At 42.8% G+C, this 21993-nt stretch overlaps 1 protein-coding gene across 3 annotated transcripts in view; it reads left to right on the top strand.

The window, feature by feature from the left end:
- FRMD4B (FERM domain containing 4B) overlaps positions 1-21993 on the top strand; it is a 234507-nt gene that overhangs the window by 163473 nt on the left and 49041 nt on the right. For all 3 annotated transcript variants that reach the window (XM_066596677.1, XM_066596678.1, XM_066596676.1), the window contains exon 7: positions 38-60. In XM_066596677.1, coding sequence (XP_066452774.1) covers positions 38-60 — 23 coding nt within the window. The remainder of the gene's footprint in view (positions 1-37; positions 61-21993) is intronic.

The raw sequence follows: 21993 nt of genomic DNA, 5'->3' as shown, positions 1-21993 counted from the left end.
ATCCTAACTTTCTTTTCTTCTTCTTTTCCACTTGCAGGAGGCTCGGGGAGACTACAGTAGGTAATTAATCACCGTCTTTTGTCTCTTGTGCGTTCATGTTCGGTGTTGGTTTCTGAATGGTAGGCATCACTGCCAAAGTCTACATCTTCCCCCCAGGCCACTTGAAGTTAATGTCTGCAGTGCGGGGAGAGTAGTCTGCAGACAGGGAGGGGGGCTGGTAGAGAAAGTGTGCTGACAATCCAAAAATAGGCTTGGATAACATCTCCTAGGTTTCAGCCCAAAATACATCAGCTCGGTCAGACAACGAGTGCATTAGGGCTGTCTGTCATGCCGGGGTTTAATTAATTTCCTCCCTTTTCATTATAGTCTTTACTTAGGTCTTGTGGTTATGAACAGTCCTTGTTTTATTGCTGGATTATCATTTGTGGACGATTTCTTGGGTTCTTTTTAGCACAATGACGAGTTGTAGCAAGGAAAATAATTTTGTGAAGTGCACATATTTATGTATAAATACAGGGTGAGTCAAAAGTCAGGAAACACTTTACTTGACCCGTCGAAAGACTCCAAAATCAGGAAACGCCTTTGTTGACCCATTGAATGAGTCTAAGTGAAGAAACGCCTTGCTTGACCCATTGAGTGTCATAAAGTGATTTGCTCCACTAACAACTTCATATGAAGGTCTGCAATGGGGCCTTTTGGTCAGTGTGGGTGATATAGGGCAAATACTAAAATTTAAAGGGGCACTAATTTTTCAGACAACTTCTGCTCGTCTGGTAGCTTGTGTTAGTCTCATAACTTCTGTAATATACTTGCATTAGAAATGTTGTTTTACCACTGTAAATCACGTTGGAAGTGGCTGCCACTAGGGGTCTCTCTTCCAGCTTCTCTGTAATGCACTCTCTGTCGTTATGAACAGATCTTCCTTAGTAACAAGGACACAGGGATGTTTTCATAGAAACAGGGGGAGGGGCTATCTTCATAGGCGGCCCTCAGAGGTTGCAGAATGACAGATGTGCAGACACTGTGATATCAATATCCACAGTCTCTGCCTTATCTGCTGTTACAGCATGCGTGTATGTGTCTGTGTGCACATTATAGTGGATTTACTCACCATTTGGCCAGAATGTCTCTAAATGCCTGAATCATCATGAAATCAGAGGGTTGGGCATTCAGATACCGCCTCTATGCTGATTGGACCAGAGACAGTGCAGTGCAGCATAGGATGTAAGGGCAAGGAAGTGCAGGACAGTGAATTACTGTCAGAATGGTAGGTTTGCTGTACATCCATTGCATGAAAGTGCATTGCAAACAGCAGGGCAGCAAAAAAATAGGGAAGATCAGAACTTACAGACATGAAACAAGGTGCAATAAATGAGAACCTGCTGTATTTTAGAAAACTTGCTGAAAAGCCCGGTACACTTTAACTTTTAATTTTCAGTTTTAAAATATAGATTAACCAATTCCAATTACTATGGCATGTAGTCCTATGCAAACCTAGTCCAGCTGTCATTCCCTGCCAATTAACACATGTATTAACCTCTGTCTGGGTCCCTAAATATCACAACATCAGTAAGGTAAACCAACAAGGGGCAATCTTACCGCCACTGTTGAGGGTGATCTCTAGCTGGTCAGTGAGGTTTCTCCAATGTCTTCCACATTATGACTTTGCTAGTATCATATCCTTCATACACAGTATGGCACATCTAGTATAGAAATGTGCTATATAGTTCTTAACTGTCCCTATACATCCATATGTACTGTACAATCCTGTGTAGATAACCAACGGAGCGATCGCCCTGAAAAGGGCAGCACCAATATATCCCTCCTGTAATGGTCCTAACAATGGCCCCGTGGCCATACTTGTTCCAACACGTTTATCCTTAGATAGTGGTATAGTTAGTTTATGGAGCATAGGAAAAAAAAGCTTTGCAATTACATGCCATGCTTATTGAATGCAATTTTCATGCGATTGTCTTTTGTTTTTACCCGCTTTACATTGAGTAAGCATACAGTGCACACATTTGTATGGCGGTGCTGGGTGGGGTATTTTTCCACTAAAAAAACGTTTGCCCACCAGCTGTCTGACATATCTGGGTAGCCTTAGTATACCATTGTTTTTGTACTACAAATTTTGTCATATAAAGTTGCCTTTTAACTTTTTTTTCCGTCTGACTTCCCTATGGGGTCCGCCCTGCCTGCTCCCTTCACTGCCACATAATGGCTGGCACGAGGCACAGGAATTACAGGTTCACGCTGCGCTGTGTTTACCCTTTAAATCACTTTCTACCTGACAAACATACGAGGAGCCGTTCAGCCCTGGAGAACTGTTCTATAAGTGCACAGACTTATTAGTAACAACTCGCTGAACAAATACGGATCATAAAGGTCACCCACCGGCCTGTTAATGATTCATCCGGCTTTCCCTTATTTTTTTTTTTGCCAAAGTGCGAACTGATAAAAACGGTAAGTCCTTCCCACATGAGGTCACAAGTCTGGTTAATAATAACCAGTGACCATTTGAACTTGAGACTGCCCAACTTGTGTGTGAGCGCTTACGGTACATTGTCCAAGGCTCTTCCATCGTGTTTCTAGGAAGATACACTAGTGAATAAAGTGCCTTTACAAAAGGGCCAGCGGTTCTGCTGAGGAACGAGAAAAAGCATTTTTGTTGGTCGGTTGTGGTCTTTTATACAGACCAATGTAGGCGTCACGATCAGTGTCCAAACCTTGGGGAGAGACTTTACCATCCCCATATCCACTCACCCCCCAGGTGTCCCCACACACTTATTAGGTGCTCTCCTTAAGGAGACACGACACCGCTTCTGACCCATGTTATAGGCCCCTCACAGACTAAGCCAGGGACCTACTGCATGCTGATGAGGGGTAAACACTCCTAAACAGTCTGTATATGCATGGTCTCTGGCTTCGTTTAAAAATCCCAATCATTGTAGACCTTTTTTTAAGGTCACTTTGAATTGAAGGAATGCTGCCATCTTTCTGATTTGCATAAATTTCCCAGAGGAGCATTCCCTTATAAGTCTCCTTACTTAGCTTTGAGGTGTCCCCACACCCCTTCTGGGTGCTTTCTTTGTGGAGAGACTATACCATCCCCATATCCACTCACCTCATAGGTGTCCCCAAACACTTTTTGGGTGCTCTCCTTAAGGAGACACGACACCGCTTCTTACCTGAGATGCATTTGAAAAATGTAAAAAATGGATGCATAGAGGTCAGGATAAGGGAGACCATAGGAATGGACAGGGCAGGTTGCACTTGATATATTCAATGTTCAGATATTTTAAGCTCCTATGTCTTGGGGCATATATCACATTACAGGTGCATGCTGGGAGTTGTAGTTTTACAGCGGCTGGAGAGCCACTGGCTACAGACCACCAACTTATAGTATCATCCATGCCATCAACATCTTGCCAGTTCCCAGGCGCCTCCTAATTGCTAAAAATAATGACAATGCTTTACTCGATTGTTTTGCTGTGCCAACCTGATTATGTAGGGTTGGGTGACTACTGCAAAATCTAGGGCGGTTATAAAGAGCTATTTTTATGGGCACAGTTGTCTGAGGGAAGGCGCAAAACAATGATAAGGATCATTTGTGAGGCGAGACACCCAGTGTATGCAATAATCCAGTTAGCAGCCCTCCACAGAAGCAGGGGGCTTCAAACCTTTTTGCTGCTCAAGTCATGAAATTAAAGGGGTCGTCCAGTTGTAAACTATATTGGTGACCTATCTGAAAGATGGGTCATCAATAGTACATCTGTTGGGGGTTTGTCACCTGGACCCCTGTTTAGTGGGTCAGTATGCACAGAGCTGATTTCTGCAGACAGCTCCGTTCCCACTGCAGTGGCCCGGCTTGGTATTACAGTCCAAGTTCCCATTGAAGTGAATAGTAATTTGCCTGTAATACCAAGTCGGGCCACTGCAGCTGGAACGGTGCTGTCTGCTTCCTGTAAAAATCAGCTCTGTGCACGAGCACACTGACGTTACTTACAGCTGATTGTCGAGAATGCTGGGCATCAGACCCCCACCAGTCATTTATTAATGTCCTATCCCGAGGATAGGCCATCAATACTTTACAACTGGACAACCCCTTTAAATAAGGTTTCAATCCTACCCTGCGTACTGCCCAAATGAGTGATGGGTGAGTGCATAGTTATGGCCTCTTTATACTGGCTAAAATATCGACCCAATGTAATGAGCACTGATTGACATGCATTCGTTCATCCCCATAGACCGGTTGTACATCTCCCTGTTCGCATGAGATGTACCACCAAGCAGAAAGCATTTTTAATATCCTGTAAACTGTCCAGCCAACGAACGAACGTCTGTCCCTTTACATGGACCAACTGATCGGAGGAGCGATCAGGCCCAATAATCAGCCTGTTTAAAAGGACCACTAGATTGTTCGTTTGCCAAAATATTGCCCCCTAGAGCCAATGAAGGGTGGTGAGGCAAACTTCTCACCCTCCCTCAGGGATACCGCCTCCTTGTATAGCCAATTCCTTGCATGTCATTGTCCCTAGCAACTGTTTTGCAATTAAGCTAAGATGTAGATAGCTACTGTATATGTATTGCCTCGCATAACAGCAACCGTAGCTGCAAAAAGCCATAGCTTAACAATAGAGTCATTCAGAGTATAAGACATACCGGAAGCGCACATCAAAACTCGCTCTGAGGGGCGTGCTCTGTGCAATGAACTTGGACGAACAAAACCCACTTTATATATATGGCAGTCAAGGTCAACAGTCACCGGTACAAGGTGAGAAAGTACAGGCAGCAGAGGCTTTCTTTCATGGGAAAGGTACGATATGGTCTGTTTTAAGTGAATACAATGTGACGAATACTCTAGATCTTATATAGTTCCTATTGCCTGGAATGACAGGTCAAACGCTACGGTGACGCCCTTTTAATAAGATTTTAGAGGTTTTATGAGGTCTGGTTTAAATGGGTGGTACCAGGGGCGTACCTAAAGGCTCAGGGGCCCGGGTGCAAAAGTTCAACGCAGCCCCCACCCCCGTACCCACTCTCAGTGATAGGCAGAAGGGTACATGGGACCCCCGTTTTAAAGATTAGTGGGCAGACAGGAGATAACTTGTGATTCTGCTACAAGTCCTTTAAGTGATATTTTCCCAATTTTCTTGAAGCCAGATTACCTGATTTATCATTTCCCTTGACTCAAGAAATTCTGATGTGATTGTAGTTAAAGTGACCCTAAGGGTGTGGGGTTATATTAGCTTGTGTCCTCCTTTATTCCCATAACCCACCAATCTGTGAATACCTGGAGGTCACTGATGCTTTCTGATTGGCCAGGGCTGCTCACCAGTCAGAGCAGCATGTAATGTCTTAGAATACTGATACCTAAACGTGGCATGGCCATCTTTAATCACAAGAATGGGACTTCAGGAACTGGTTGATTGACAATTGTATGAGGATTAAGGAGGGCGTCAGATCCTATAAACCCCCTCTCTGATCCTGGGACTGGAGGGTCGCTTTCACCTCAGTATTACTCCCCAGCAGCACCTTGAGACAATATTGCAGGGGTCGTGGGAGCTGTTTTAGCGGGGACCTCATGCTGTAGAAAAATGTGACTGCTAGGGCTATCTGAGATGGTTTACAGCAGATATGTCGGCTGATAGGTAACTTCCCCCCCTTCTCTGCTGTAAGTAGAGCACCAATCAGAGCTTCTTCATCACTATCTGCACTGACATCAGCCGGGTGTCCAACTTGATCGGTGGAAATCCCAAACAGTAGACCACTGTTGATTAACTATTGATGATCTATCCAGAAGACAGTTAGCAGACAAGTTAAAAATGGTGAGGAGTTTATCAGAAAGTTCCAGAACTTTTCATTATATAACGACTGAGCTTCTGTATTGTTGAAGGGCATATTTGGATTCTCCCTTTAAAGGGGTTATCCAGGGACAGAATTTTGTTTTCGAAATGTGCTCAGTCTGACACACTCGTCTTCTCTGCTCCTTCGCAGCTGCCGGTTCCCAGTCCCCACTGGTCATCACTTGCCGGGAGTTGGCAATGATGTCACGGACAAAAGGGCCACGTGATCACTGCAGCGAATCACCAACTCTCTTCAGCCACTGAATAGCTGCAGTGGTCACATGACCTAATGTCATGTCATCATTACTCCCCTCCCGAAAGTGAAAATCATCAGGGACCAAGTTGCGGTGAAACGTGGTACAATATTCAGGTCTTTTCTGGTCCTGGATCCCTGTTGTCATGACTTGACAAAGGACCATGAGCCCTAAACATTGAGTATTAACTCTATGTCTGGAGATATCTAGTACATCCTCAACATTTTTGCATATTTCATCAAGTGTGTGCTGTCCAATCTCGACCTATCCGGAGGACTTTGTAAAAGGTAGTCAGTAGTTGATCCGCACCACTTGGGATCACCACCGATCCGCTATTCATTGGGCCACCGACAGTGCTGGAAGAAGACGTGGTTAAATTGCAGCGGCCCGGGTTGTTACTGTAGGCACACCTCCCAGTAAATCAATGTAATACCACGGCGGACAGCACTACCTGCTGCCGGCCTGGTCAACAGCTTGGGGATGCCAAGAGGTGGACTAGTGCGGACCAACTCTTGATGACCTATCCTCAGGATGTTTTATGCGGAGTAGCTCCAAGATGTTAAAACATCATATAAAATTGCAGACGTGTTATAAAAAAAAAATGATTTCATATAGGTACAGAAACCAAAACGTATGATGTAATATCACTATTGTTTACCTTGTTTTGATCCTAGATGTGTTATGTGGAGTGAGGGTATCTCCTATACAGTACATTGCTTTGGTATCACCTGGACAACAGCCAAGTCTTGTAGATAGCACAACTATTTCTATTGGGGTCTACATCCAAGTCATTTATACCAACAAAACATTGGCACGGAGTCAGCCCACAACTCCGCATTAGTCAACCACATGAAGGCCTCGATGGCAGGTGTTGAGGTCATAAAATTGTAGTGTCAGCAGGAGGTGTGATGGCGATGATACTTGGCACTCAGGTTCCATCTACACTAATCTCATCATAGACAATTTCTCATATGGGAGGTATGCTTTGAAAATGAAAAGTGCACAAAACGGGCTCATTCACACGGGCGTATTTTCTGTCCTTGTTTTTTAAGGATGTAATACGAACAGCACCCAACACCATTACTTTACATCGGTGTATTCAGACTCATTTAAGTCTGCGAGTGCAAAAAAAGAAACACAGCGAATATGCATGTAACATGTGTTACATGTTTTTTTTGCATATGTTGCTAGGGGATGTGTGAAAAAAAGGTGACATCAATTTGGTCTTCCTGCATTATTTATTTTTGTGCGTGAAAAGCGCATGACTACGGATGCAACATGTAGAAATAAAATGCACATGTACCAAAAACACACTAAATACACATGCAGTGAAAGCTGAGCAATTTTCGCGCACTAAGGCTAGGTTCCCACGGGACGGAAATCCCGCAGAAATCTCGTGGCTTGGCCGCACTGAAATGCCGCGAGATTTCCGCAGGAGAGCCGCAGCTTCAAAACCTGCGGCATTTCGCTGCGGGTCTTGGAGAGGTTCGGCCGCCGGCATTCTGTTGCGGCTTTCTCTCCCCATAGAGAGGAGTGAGGCTGCAACGGGAAAAAAAAAGAATTGACATGCTGTGGCAATTTTGCAAAATCTCGTCCACATGGCTGGCTAATCCAGGGATTAGGAGCCACGGATAGATTTGCCGCACAGAAATTCTGCACGGAATTTCCGCGGCAAATCTGTTCCATGTGAACCCAGCCTAAAACTGCATATGCCCATGTGAATGTGCCCTGAGGATTTACAGCTTGTCATAAATTGCTAAAATTTCAGGATTATAGATATTGCAAGGAGGTGGGGCAGAGTTCTAGGACCTTCCCCGAATACATTACTGGAATCTTAGCTTTAAAGGGGATTTCCCATGTCGCACATTTATGGCATAACCACAGGAAGCATATACGATGCACCCACCTATTAAGAAAGCAGCCAAAGACATGTCAAACTAGCAATTTTGACCGACCTTTGAGAAGTTGTTTGCTATTTCCTTCATTTCAGCTTGCTGAAATGATTACCGGTTTTACAGTGTGCACATTCTATGCGAAACACCTCAAGCGGGGAGCGTTTAGATGTAACGTGGGGTAAACAAGCCGACGATGATTTGTATCCAGAATGAAACTGACTGACAAATGAAAAGTGAAGGAAAAGTGCACAATGGCTCATGTTTAAACGTAATGATTATCGTGCACATTCGTTTGTTTGTGCAACAATCATTGCATTTAAATGGGCCCTAAGCAACTAACATGCAACTTCTCACTTAGTGGAAACAGACAGTCGTTGACCTGTAACTGTCTGCCTGTTCACAGTGAAATGAGATGGGTTGTCAGTTGAGATCTTTGGCACACTCCACCTCCATTCACTGAATGAGTGTCACTTCTGTGTGAAAGCACAGGAGGGATAGTCGAGGGACGGCTGTCGGGCACTTGAATGTCTAAAAGTTGCCCCATGTAAAAACACCCTTATTCACTCTTGAAGCAGAAGCTGCGTTTTTTTCAACCTGTGGGAGGGTCAGCTTACTTGTCTACTTATTTCTAACCCTGTAGAAGATGCCATTTAGCATGTAAAGGATTACTTCACTAAATTTAGAAGAGGGAGAATTTTAGTTCTGCAATGGGTGAATGAAGCACTACTGGAGCTCGCGACAGTCACTAATGCTACACAATTATTTACTTATGCAATAAGAGACCAGGAGGATGGGAGGAGGCAGAACAGGGATGGAGAATGAAATAATGTGCAGGGCTCTTGACCATGTCAAATATAATAGCAGAGCTGTGGGAGTAATTTTGTCATGGACATGACCCTCCAAGCTATAATGACTATTACAAGCATGGCCTGCAGACACTATGTAGATTGCAAGGGCAGTACAGAAATAAGATTTTCTTTGTTTTGTGTGAAATATGCAAAACAACTTGTAAGGTTTTTTTTCTTGGCCATTAACAACTTTTAAGTACTTATCAGAGGTAAAAAAACATCCAATAAAATCACCATTGACTTCAGTAGAATTTATTTTATTTTAATTTGTTTTATTTCGCTTCCGTTCAAGGGTCTGTTTTTTTTTTTGTTTGGGTTTTTTTGTTTTTTTTACGTAAAGAAGAGACTGAAGTGCAGGACTTTTTGTTCTGTCCCCCCAAAAAAGCAACCAGACAGAATAGAGCTTACCTTTTTTAAACATTTTACTCATTATAGGACAGATACAAACAAAAAGAAAAGGCTGAAGTGCGGGACTTTGTTTTATCCCAAAAAACATAAAGTAAATGGAATGGAGATTACTGTGGTTTTTTGTTTGTTTGGTTTTTTTAGATTATCCTCTGGCAGAAAGACACAAATGAAAACTATTCCTTTTAATGGATGTGTTACATTATACCGCGCATGTGCAGTACCTACAACTAGAGCTAAAAATGGAAAAAATAGATAAGTTATCCTTATTTTTACTAATCCATTTAACGGATCTGTTGAAATACAAGATCTGCCGTTTCATTTTGCAGGAGTTAGACGACCATCTTTTTAAGCTTCGAAAAAAGGATAGATTAAAAACAGATCAAATAACGACGATGTGCGTTTTTGCGCGTGCCTCTGCGTGTTTTACTGTACTTTTTTGGATACGCATGTCATGCATATTTGTATACGCAAAAAAAAACAAAAACGCACAAACATGTTCCTGCTAATTTCAGTGGACAATTAAGGTAAATTAGTTTAATATGTGCTATGTTTGAAGGCAGTATGTACGAAAATAGAATGTGCTGCGTATTTGTTTTCACGAACAAAATGCGTGTGCTAAATACGTTCATGTTATCAAACTAATTGAAATCAGTGGGTTCTATTCACGTGTATTGCATGTGCAAACTTTCCGTGCGCAATACATTGTGCAAATACACTTGTGTGAATAGTCACCAAGCGGTACGTATTCACTGACCCCACTGGTCAGGACTTGTTGACACTGGCTTTTGACATTTCTAGTGTTTAACTCTGTCTAAGGCCTCATGCCCACGGCTGCATCAGATTCGGCCAGCGGAATATTGCAGTGGAGTCCGACACGGTGCCCCCCAAAGACCCCATACTCACCTTTCCAGATCCGCCGTGCGAGTCCCGTCTGGCGAGCCGGCGCGCATGCGCAGTGTAGCGCATGGCGTCTTTTATGCAGACCATAAGATTATCATTGGTCTGCCGCTGCATCTCTCTGTATAAACCGGCCGTCATTCAACTATAAGTGATGGCCTGTTTACTGTGAAAGGGAGGCCAGCACATCAGAGCAATCTCCGACCCACTCCACCTATATTCACTGAGCGATGATCCCTCCTAAGCAAAAGCACGTGAGCGATCATCGATAAGATGGACCGTAGGCTGTCGGGCAACAGTCGCCCTGTGTAAAGCCCCATTTATATGCAAAGATGCTCGCTCAAAGTTTGTTCAAAAGATAGGGAGAATGTCAGTTTGAGAGGTCATTTTGCATAAGCTGCTAATGGGCACTCATGTCCATTAGCAGCTTATTAGCTTCATTTGCATGTAAATGAGCCTCCAAGAGCTGTATGCAGAGAACAGCAGGTGGTCTGTTATCTGCATACAGCCCCTTTGTTCTGCCAGGAAACTGCAGCTAAATACAATGTTATCAGCGCTGCCGCATGTGGTCCCTGCTATCAGTTCTCCAGCTGAACAATGGATTTTAAACTCAACCTAAACTCATCATTCAGACGAAAAGCAAACGATGGTAGCATTTACACACAACGATTATCACTCAAAAGACATTGAGCGAATTTTCAGCGTTAATCATTGCGTGTAAATGGGACTTAAAACTGGCTTAGCAAAAACAGTACTGAGCAAAAACCCCAGTTAAAGATATTCCAGTAAGTGCTTAGTACATAGGTAATGTCTCCACTTCTAAATCCTTGTGGATAATGAAGACAATTAGTCTGGAATGTAAGTTTGCCATCAGTGTTGACTATCTAGGTTTTTAGAACTGGTGGCAGCACAGATACAACATCACTTAATAGATTCCTTGTTGTAGTGAAAAACCATTATGTAGACATTAATGACCTCGTTATCTAGTCATTAATTCCCTTAATGATGGAGTACCACACTAATTTAATAATCTGTCCATCCACTTCACATAGGTAATCAGCGTTGCCCCTCAGATGTGCTCTAGTCCAAGGCTTGGCCCATTGCCTAACAGTGATGTATTACAACTAACTAGATACTAAAGGGAATTAACCCGGCGACCCGGACACAGAAGAACTAACAACTCCAATTGTTCTCGTCCAGACAGAAAGAATTCCATTTTCATTCATTCCCTATCTGCACAACTAGACAGTATGACTCATATTAGTGGTGTGAGTATCCATCTGTCACCTGCACCGCCGCTCACAGTGGGGCCTCGGGACGCTTTTAGGCAGCTGTAATATAAAAGCCTTTCTATGACCATAAAATTGGCATCAGACCCTTCTTTTTGGTTCTGCTGGACAGAACTTGAATTACCATAGAGATCTATGTGACCGAAGAAGAACCAGGGAGGTGCGGACAGAGGGGAAAAGGGGGTTCCAGCAGAGGCGTAGGGTCGGTTTAGACAATTTGATCTGATCCGTGTCAATTAGTACTCCTTTCACTGCCCTCAAAAACCGCTTCAGACGGCACAGAGGATGAACGATCTGCGACGCAATTACATTGTGTATGAGCTGCGGGTACCTACGTCATCGCTAAGCGACGATGCAGGAAATATAAACAAATCACAGAAAAAAGCTGTACTGAGCATGACCGCCTGCGTAAGTACATTACGCGGCGGTACGCATGGTTCTCGGCCCCCGCTACAGTCTCTTTTTACAGCTGCAGGCCTACCTGGTTTATAGAATGTTACATGGGCTGTGGCGAACAACAGAGCTCAGCAATCCATCTGCTTTATACTTGCAGAACGCTGTTGCTTTGGTAAAGGATTAGACAGAGATAGCGGCATGGCGAGCGCGTGAGAGACGAGATACGTTTCCATTTAGCTATTTCTGATGCTGCAGGAAGTCTGTTATCAAGACAGAAATAACTTGGTTTAAATTTGGAGAACATGAAAAAGCAAACATCACACAAAGCGGGTTTTTGCTGAGGGAAGTAAATCCGCGTTCCAGATGGGCGCACGGTGCAGGTTGTTTTCTTTAAAGAGCTGACATGTAAGATTTCCAATCCCGGCTTAGTGCTGGGAGATAGACATTGGCTAATACAACATAACATGGGGGATGCCTTGTACTGTCCACAACGGCTTTACATGGGATATACCAGGCACTAATGCTCTGACTATTCATCAATAAGGCTATGCTTTCTTAAAGGGGGTGTACACTTTTACAACTATTTTCATGTACATTACTCCAGTGCATCTCAAATGTAAAATAAAGCAACTTTGCAAATAGTGTTGATAAAAAAATGTCCGGCCGTTTTACGCATACAGCTCTGATGCAGATCTATGTGTTTCTATGGTGACAGACTACAAACAAACATGTAAGTCTGATCGTAGAATCATATTCCTTATAACTCTTATCTGTACTCTACTTCTTGACTCGCTGACCTACTAAATCCCTAATCATGGATCATTTTAAGCCCTACTTCACTCAGGAACCCACAAGAATAGCTGTGATCGCACTCTTTTGCTAAAGAAACTGGACCATTGCTCATAAAGCTCATAAGCTTATGGTCCCTATATCCTGAACCTGTCTCCTCCTGGGTATTTTCTACCTAGTACTACAATCCACATTACTGCTGAGTGGACTAGGGAATATGACAACTGCTCAAGGGGCCAAAGCAAAAAGCAATTTTAGTTTTTCCAGGATTGTCCTTTCCTTGGATTGTCCAGAATTAGAAGAAACAGCGCCACACCTGCATGTGGATTGTGTGTGGTATTACAACTCTGTGAAAGAGTATTGCAATTTGGCCTCATTCAAGTGAATGTGGCTGAGCTGCAATTCTAGATACATGTAACTTATAAGAGTTTCATTGTTTCTACAGAAAAAAAATAATTTTTTTTTACCTGGACAACCATTTTAATGGGTTTGTCCCATGAAAAGAAGTCAGAAAGGCCGCCAAATAAGTGGAGCGGAGGTCATGCGTGCGCACCACCTCTTCATTCATTTCAGCGGTTCTGCTGGAGGTGGCTGAGTTCAGGGCTCGGCTATCTCCAGTAGCCCTACAGAAATGAATGGAGCAGTATTGTACATGCGTAACCATCCCTGCATTCATTCGGAGATCTTTGCCACCGCCATCCTCCTGATTGGTGAGTCAGGCCCCCACTGATCAGATAGTTATCCTCTTTTCTTGGAACAATTCCCTTTAAGTGCTGATCTGATACTAGGAATTTAGATGCCAATGCTTCCTGTTTGAAGTGGGTGAATTTATAAACTTCATAATTTAGATCCCCGCTGTCGTCATGGGTGGATAAAGTCCTCAAAATCTCAGTAGTCTGCAGGGCGATTGTCCTGATGGTCACAGCTGTAGGTGCTGTTCCGCTCCCTCCATATCTGTCCCTGATGTATTTACCTTGTGAGTCACTGTGTATTCTGAGTTCAGGCTGTGACTCTTTAAATACATTGTTTACTATGTGAGCATCGGCAGGAACTGCCTTAATTGATTATTTGAACGGGATCCAAGACGTTTATTATGATTCAAGATGGGAGGAAGAAACAAATGCATTTTAGTAGGAAGTGAGAGAAATTTAATCTGTCCAATCCAAAAAAGCAAACCGGTTTTTTTTTGGGGGGGGGGGGGTTGGGGGGGGTTCACGCTGTCTGGTCGTGCCATACACATCGGTAGGATCCGGGTGCTTATAGGTCAGGGAACATGGACTCCAGGGATGCATTCTTTAAACATACTCTGGTTCCTGTTCCTATGCTGTCGGCCCTTGACGTTGGCGCCTGGTCTGAGAGCATGACTGTTGTTTGGTTTTTTTTCTTAAGCCAGTATGTACAAATTCCCATAGAGAATAATGTGTGTGCATGTGCACTGACTCAAAATAAGAGTCATGCTTATAGACCAAGCACCAACTTCCGGGGGTAAGCGTGCGAGAGCAAGGAGCCAGGTAAATATAAGATGTTCTCCCCCGGACTCCATGTTGCCTTTCCCATAAGCAATATATTGTAAATTATGGTGCCTATAGGACATGACAGGTTCCCTTTAGGAGCTTATTGTATAATGTGTATTCATGGATCTCTATAACAAAACAGTATACAGTAAGCTCCCCCTAGAGGTGGCTGCAGGCAGACAGAATTTTATCACTTAACACTATGGCTATATAAAATATTTGGAGTTCTGGAGCAGAAAATGGGACTCCCAACCCCCATAAATATATACTATTAAATTAATCAGCACATGATGATGGTCTACCTTTTAACACAAGTTCATTTCAAGTCCATCATCACATATGCTGAGTAATCTAAAGGGTTTTTTTCCAGACGTAAATCCTGATGAGCAATCTTTAGACTAGGTCATCACTATTAGATTAGTGGGGGTCGGACTCCCTGCTCCCATGTTGATCAGCCACCTAATTCACACAAGTGCTGCGGCCTCTAGTTTAGACTTGTGATGTCATAGCCATCGGTCACATGGCATTTGTGCAACTTAGTCCCATTCAAGTCAGTGGAATTGGCCTAATGTTTGGAACATAGCCGCTATATAATGTATGGCGCTGTGCCTGGTATACCATGATGACCGCCATGGCCACTTCAAACAGCTGATCAGCGGGGATGCTGGAGGTCAGACCTTTCCAATCTGATATTGTTGACCGATCCTGATGAATCATCAGTATTTTAAAGTCCCATGAAACCCTTGTAAATTAATCAGCACACTGAGTAAGGGTATGCCATGATAGATGTGGCCCGCACCTTTGGGATTTGCACTTATCTCAAGCATGAAGCCTGACTGCCTCCAAATTGGCTCTATGCGGTGGCCGGGGTTGGGCCGGTTTTATGGAAACATGCAAGCCAGCTGTCTTATACAGTTTCCATAACTCCCTACAGAAACAACATAGCACGGTGAGCAATAGTGTAACTCTCTGTGATGCACCTTTTCCATTTACTTGTATGGGAGCACAATTGAAGTACAGCTGCGCTTGACTGCTTCTGTCCTCCCAGCCACCATGTACAGATGGCTATTACCATCACGGCCATGTTTGGACACCCTGGGAATGCCCCTTTAATGCTATGGCTATATAGGGATTTGAAGCTCTTAAGCAGAAAGTGAAGCTCTAAATCCCTGTTAAATGAATCGGCACACAATGATGCAGTTTTTGAGTGTTATCGCATTGGAGTCATTACTCATTCCTACTGCCAACATTAAAATATACACAGTGTAAAAAGATAAGGTACAGAACATAGTGCAGCTCTTGTTGGCTAACAGCACCTCAAGCATCCCGGCAGCCAAAAGTACGGAGCTTTTAATAACTTCGGAGCAGTACGACCTGTTAGGACAGATGTAGGCTCAGCGTTCCACAAACAGACATGTACTTAAAAATCTAAATAAACATCATGCTTCTTCCAACGCTTCTATTTGTTGACCGCGCTTGACTCCATAATGATACCTATACGCAGACACAAGTGCAGACTTAATACCTCCTTATTTATGTTTTTGCTTCTTTTGGTCTATCAAGAAATATGTAGGATGGAGATGTTGGATCACATTGAATTTTAGGAATTCATTTATTAAATTTGTCCTGCCCGAAGCTATCATGACCTAAATTAGTAATTGCGCGTCTCCATTAAATCTACACGCCCTACTCCACGGCCTTTAAGGAAAAATGCCACAGTGGCATGCTGCTATTGATCTAGGTGTTCAGGCGAAATGCCAAGCAAGAAATTTCAACGCACTTAGCCGTGTTACCAAGTGTGAGAGTATAGGAGTCTTCCGGTTGTGAACAAATATTACGCAGCTTTCTAATACTCGATTTACACCGGCTGAATTCTTGACCCGAGGTAACAAGTGCCGATTGACACATTAAACACAATCCAAAAACACAATTTTTTTTCTCCCAATACCCCTAAAAAAAAAAAGGTCATTAAAAACTACAAGTCGTCCTGCAAAAAAAAACAAGCCCTCATACGGCTACGTCAACGGAAAAATTAAAAAGTTATGGCTCTTGGAATGCGACGATAAAAAAAACTGAAAAATTAGTTCGTCATTAAGTTGCAAACGGGCTTCGTCACTAAAGGGTTAAGACGTTTGCCCATTGGTTAGCTGATTGTTTGTCTCTTTACACAGCCCAATTGTTGGGCAAACGAGCTTCCGGAGGAACGCTCAGGCCCAATACTGTGCCTTTGTAAATGGATCATAAGGCTCTGCCCACATTTCTATTGGAGACCATTGCTACTAGGTGAGTATACAGTATACCGAGGCACAAATACAGCAACACATGGAGAATGATTTGCTTACAAAGCGATAAAGTTCTCGCTTATTTACAGCAAGTGGAGATCTTGAAAATGTTTGAGGAACGAAACACAAAGCATATTAGAACATTTCAAGAAATTCTGATTATATGGCGATTAAGCATTATTTTACACAAAAATGGAAAAACTGTAATTGTAAAAATAAAACACCAGTAAATTTAAGTCTCTGAGGAATTTTAAGCGTTGCGTTGTTTTTTAGCAATTTTGTGAGTCAGCTAATTGCCGGGATAACGCGCTGCCTTTATGAAGTCTTTGATGTCGGGATAATTCCAAATGAGAAGAAATAGGAAATATTGGAACATTTGGTCCATTGTAGTAAGTAATCCTCTCTGAATGGCCCCCGGAAGGTTTATGTTTGTTAGCGGCTCCTAGTCTGACTAGGAAACGTTAAATTGTTTAACTCGGACGGCGTCCTGCATTGTTGACCTTTTTAGTCTTTATTTCTCAGCCCTATGTTTGCCAGCAGCATTAGGTCTTGCTTAAATGGACCTTATACAGCGGCATACGGAGTCTCTACAGCTCATATTACGAACCCATAGGCACCTTATGTGCCGCCGTATGATAACGCCATTGTCTTTAGTGAACACTATTATAAGGCATTGAGAATATCTTCTACACATGCTCACTATAGATATTCAGGTATAACTATACAATCCAACATCCAGTTGAAGATGCCTATCGATGTCAAAAAGAACAGTCCCAGTGCTGTTTTTGGTTGTTTGCATGCTTAACAACCACTTTTCCATTAAAATCAAGAAACCTTTGAGCTCCATCACTTATTAATGAGAGGCGACCACAAAAGTAGGGTCATTTCATGAAAACCAGCACTAGGACCTGTATGTTCTCAACCAACTCTTCTTGGTCTATATACAGTAATGCTTTTATGAATGGCAATGGGATCTACATGATAAGAGATACAAAAGTCATGTAGACTCCCAATTTAATATGAGCAAGGCAAAACCCAGACACTATCAATTATGAAAAGCTCCATGCGTTCCTCATTAAAAGAGCTACTGTAATAACAGGCCAGGCCATGTACACAATGCTAGGAGCAACAAAAGAAGCCGGTCTGATGTAACTAAGCCACCCATTGTATGAACAGGAAGAAAGTGGGAGTGTAACAATAACAGTCTGTTTTGATGGTTTCCATTAGATATCAAGTTGACCGTGAATAATTTTGGCTTGACTAGTGGTAAATCCCAGGACTAAAATTAACTAGACGTTATTTCTGGCTGGTTATCTGAAATAGACAAGGTGCAGTCAATCCCAAATGGATGGTATCAGCATAGTAGACCTTGCCACCTAGTGTAAATCTCATAGATGAGTAAAATTTGCCAGACTCTATTGGTTCAGGGCCATTATTAAAACTGCAATCTTCTCATTATCGTTGTTTTTGACTGCCTGGTTTCATGGCTAAAGTGGTAAAAACGATGAGTAACAGAGGCTGCGGTTTGGTCTAAGGCAGTGTCTCTCAACTCCATTCCTCAGAGACCCCCAACAGGTCATGTTTTCTGGATATCCTATAGTAAGTACACCTATGGCAATGTCTGAGGCACCGACAATAATTACATCACCTGTGCAATACTGAGGAAATCCTGAAAACATGACCTGCTGGGGGTTCCTGAGGACTAAAGTTGAGAAACACTGGTCCTAAGCAATATGATTTTCTTGGTAGCAAGTAGAGATGAGCGAGCATACTCGCTAAGGGCAATTACTCGAGTGAGCATTGTCCTTAGCGAGCACCTGCCCGCTCGGAAGAAAAGATTCAAGCGCCAGCAGGGGGGAACGGAGGGGAGATCTGTCTCTCCCTCTCCCCCCCCCCCCCCCCTGCTCTCTACTGCTCACTCCCACAACTCGCCGGCACCCAAATCTTCTTCCGAGCGGGCAGGTACTCGCTAAGGACAATACTCGCTCAAGTAATTGCCCTTAGTGAGTATGCTCGCTCATCTCTAGTAGCAAGTCTTCCAAAAACTCCCATAATCTGTAAACCCATTTTAGGATCTTAATAGGAGTCTATAATAACACACTTGCTTATCTTCAAGCTAAAGTAAGGATCTTTTTACACCTGTTGATTACATGCTGATGATGAGCGATGATTAAAGAAGATCTTCATTTACTGTATCAGGCCTTCACGCAGGTCAATTCAGAATGTTTGGGCGATAAATATGATCAATCGTCCCCCATACAGTATATGATCAATCGTCCCCCATACAGTATATGATCAATCGTCCCTCATACAGTTTCATCACCATCGGCAGTAAATCACTCGTTTTACATGGGGAGCAAAGATGTGAACTATTGATGAATGCGACGATGGAGATCGGTATGGGTCCTTTTGTATGGAACGATTATCATTAAAAAAAATCTGAACGCTAATGGCTCACTGTAAACACTGCTAATGATGACTGCCGAATGATAATTTGTTCTCTTAGCGTTCATCATTCATTTTATACAGACATAAAAATTATTGTTCAGTCATTCACAAGTTATGTGTAAAAAGTGGTTCTTCCATCGTTTCCATTCCCTGGCACAGACCTTTGAAAGACCAACGATCGAGTGAACGAGCAAATGACGAAAAAATTTAAGCTAATATCTGTGTGTGTAAACTGATGGCATTTTAAAGCAAACGACTCTCATCATTCAAATTACTTCTGGCTCTGTGTAAAAGAATCCTATAAGGCCCTTAAGGAATCTTCATCTTGTTTTCCTCCATGGAAGACAGTACTTGTAGGTGTTGGATTACTGGAGGATAATACGAGCAGGACCCACCTACAATAATTTAAGTCAATAGCCATGTTGACAGGTAGCTATCAACCATAAAATTAAAAGTGCCATTTAATATTGTGAAGGTCCTTCTCCTACTGTCAAAATGGCCCTGACATTTCAAGACATGGACTCCACAAGACCTGTGTAGGTTCATACCAGATGGACTAGCCTTCACTTCCCACACAATTAATGAACGTTGAGTTACCATGACCCAATTTCTAGTTCATCAGTTGTCTTTCTTTAACAGGCTTAGGTATCAACCCTTGTATGCTAGGAGCACCCCACAAGACCTACTTATCGTCTAGTCATCCTAGTTTGGCCCTGTTATGGTCGCTCAGATCCTTACACTTGCCCATTATTCCTGCTTCGAAGAAATACATCAGCTTCGAGAACTGATCATTTTCCTTCTGCTTATTATATCCCTCCTTGGATGGGTGCCTCTGTCATGAGATAAAAATTAATGGTCTGAAGATCTAAGCGGTTAGGATTGTCCAGTAGGTGACACTTCTTTATATTGGAGCAAACTTCCCATGGTCAACATTGTCTTGTATTGGACTAAAGTTCTTTCCTCTGCAAAATACCAATGCGTGATAGAAGACCTTTCAATATGAGTCCTTGTCACAAGATCATGGTTTGGGTTTTGGCACCATAAAAATCCAGAGTGGAAATATTTGTTGATGTATAGTGAAACTCCATGTAAGCCATTTTGAAAATGTAATATTAAACTTTGCGTCTAACATAAGCATTGTCCAGTTGTAATTTATTGATATAAGATCATAAGCAAAACTATTTACACTCTTCAGCATCCAGAACACTGCGCATTGTATTTTCGACAGTGTTTGGAAGCTCTTCCTATTCCTGTACTGCCTTGCCTTGAATAAGCTGTGGGTTTGTTTGAGAGGTGTAGTCTCTGTGTACTATGCTAATATTTACATATCCTCAGGTTTGAGCATGTCTCATTTTTACCGCATGGCTTCAGTGTACAAAGTACTAGCGAAGTGTAGAACAAATCTCTTATCTGCCATGACTTTCTAACCAATGGAACTGATGACCATATTTCAGGCTAGGCATGATAAGGCCAACATCTATGGATCATACCAATGGTCTCCAACCAGGTGCTTTCCAAACTGCAACTCCCAGTGTGTCCTGACTGCCCAATCCTCCTGAGATTTCATTCGTCCTTTGGTTCCCCTCTACTTTTTATAGACCTCCTATGAGTTTTGCTAATTCTATTTAAGCTTCCATCATACGTTATCATGGATATTAGAACTAAAGTCATATGTGCAAAGCACTAAGGGTCCTTCTGTGGAACAAAAGATAACAACTGTTTAACTAGAAGCGAAAAATGTTTAGACAGGAGTCTGGGAGTTTCTGCTCTATCTTCTATGTGGTACCAGTTTATTTGACTCATGTGTCATCCATCCTGGTCAACATTTGCTTTGTGATAGATTTTTTTTTAATTGCCAAGGCATCCAAAAAATAACCATCTGATGCTGTATTTATTGTCATGAATGACTTCTGATCTAAAGGGCATTTTACATGGACCAATTATTTGCACATTCGCCCAAATTATCAACTGCCTGATAATCTGAATGTGCCACCAATCGCCCAACGCTTGCTCGTTGGTAATCACATCTTTTATGCAGCACAAAAATAGATGACTGTTGTCAAAAGCACATTCGCCCGTGTAAATGGGATATGGTGCTGAAAATGATGATACTCCATCGGGATGAACGATCGTTCATTCCTTAATACAGCCTAAATCAGCCTTTGTGAAAGCTAGGCAGATGAGCAACAATCTTGTTGTTTGGCACTTGCCATCAGGAGTGCATTGCTGCATGTAAAAGAGCCCTTTGGCTAGAATGCTACTCTGAAAAGTGTCAAATTTACCAGCAGTTTGCCCCCCAGGCCAGGAGACCTTCATTCTACATCTACTGCTGAGCATAGTAATTGCATCATAAATTCTGCTGGACCTCATGTCCACTGACCAGTGTTGCCATCCCCATCTATGCAATATCCATATCAGATCATTCTGTCATCATAAAATACTATTTCAGTTGCCCATTTAAATGATATCTAGTGCAGGAGCAGGGAAAAATTTGGTGGCCCAAGCAAAAAAGGCTTCTCAATTAGTGGTGTCAGCACATGCCTTCCTTGCAGGGAGCATTGTTCTGCTGACTGCCAGGACTGTTATTCTGACTCCTGTATGGACAAGACAAACATAATAAAACACGAGTTACGTGTCAGAAATAGCACAGGAAACCCCGCTTTACAATGGACGGCCTTGTCCCCCCCCCTTGGAACATGTGTGCAAAGTTTGTCACCACCATAAGGAGGCACAGCAGAATAAACACAGGCCCCTGCTCCTTTAGAGGAGTCGCTGTTGTTACAGTAGAGAATGTGTCTCAGCTTCCTAAGAAAGTATCCGTCATCACTGACATTCTGTAAATACGGTTTTGGGAGACTTCCTAATCCTACATTACACATAAGACCACATTCACACCTGCTTTAGGTCTCCAGTATTATTTCTGATGCTCAGCTCCTTTATAGGAGCAGAACAACAAAGACACCAAAAGTGCCTTATCCGGCACCTGCCGAACCTTAACAAAGCCAGACGGACCCCTTTCACTATAACTGCATCTGTCCAACTTCTGGCAGGCTGCTCAAAATTTCTCCAGATGAAATAGTGCCGCATGGCGCATCTGCGCTGGAAACTCTGTCATAGATGTGATCAC

The sequence above is a fragment of the Eleutherodactylus coqui genome, chromosome 3, assembly GCF_035609145.1.
Source record: "Eleutherodactylus coqui strain aEleCoq1 chromosome 3, aEleCoq1.hap1, whole genome shotgun sequence".
NCBI lineage: Eukaryota > Metazoa > Chordata > Amphibia > Anura > Eleutherodactylidae > Eleutherodactylus > Eleutherodactylus coqui.
The sequence above is the reverse complement of the archived record's forward strand: the minus strand, read 5'-3'. Positions and strand labels throughout refer to the sequence as shown.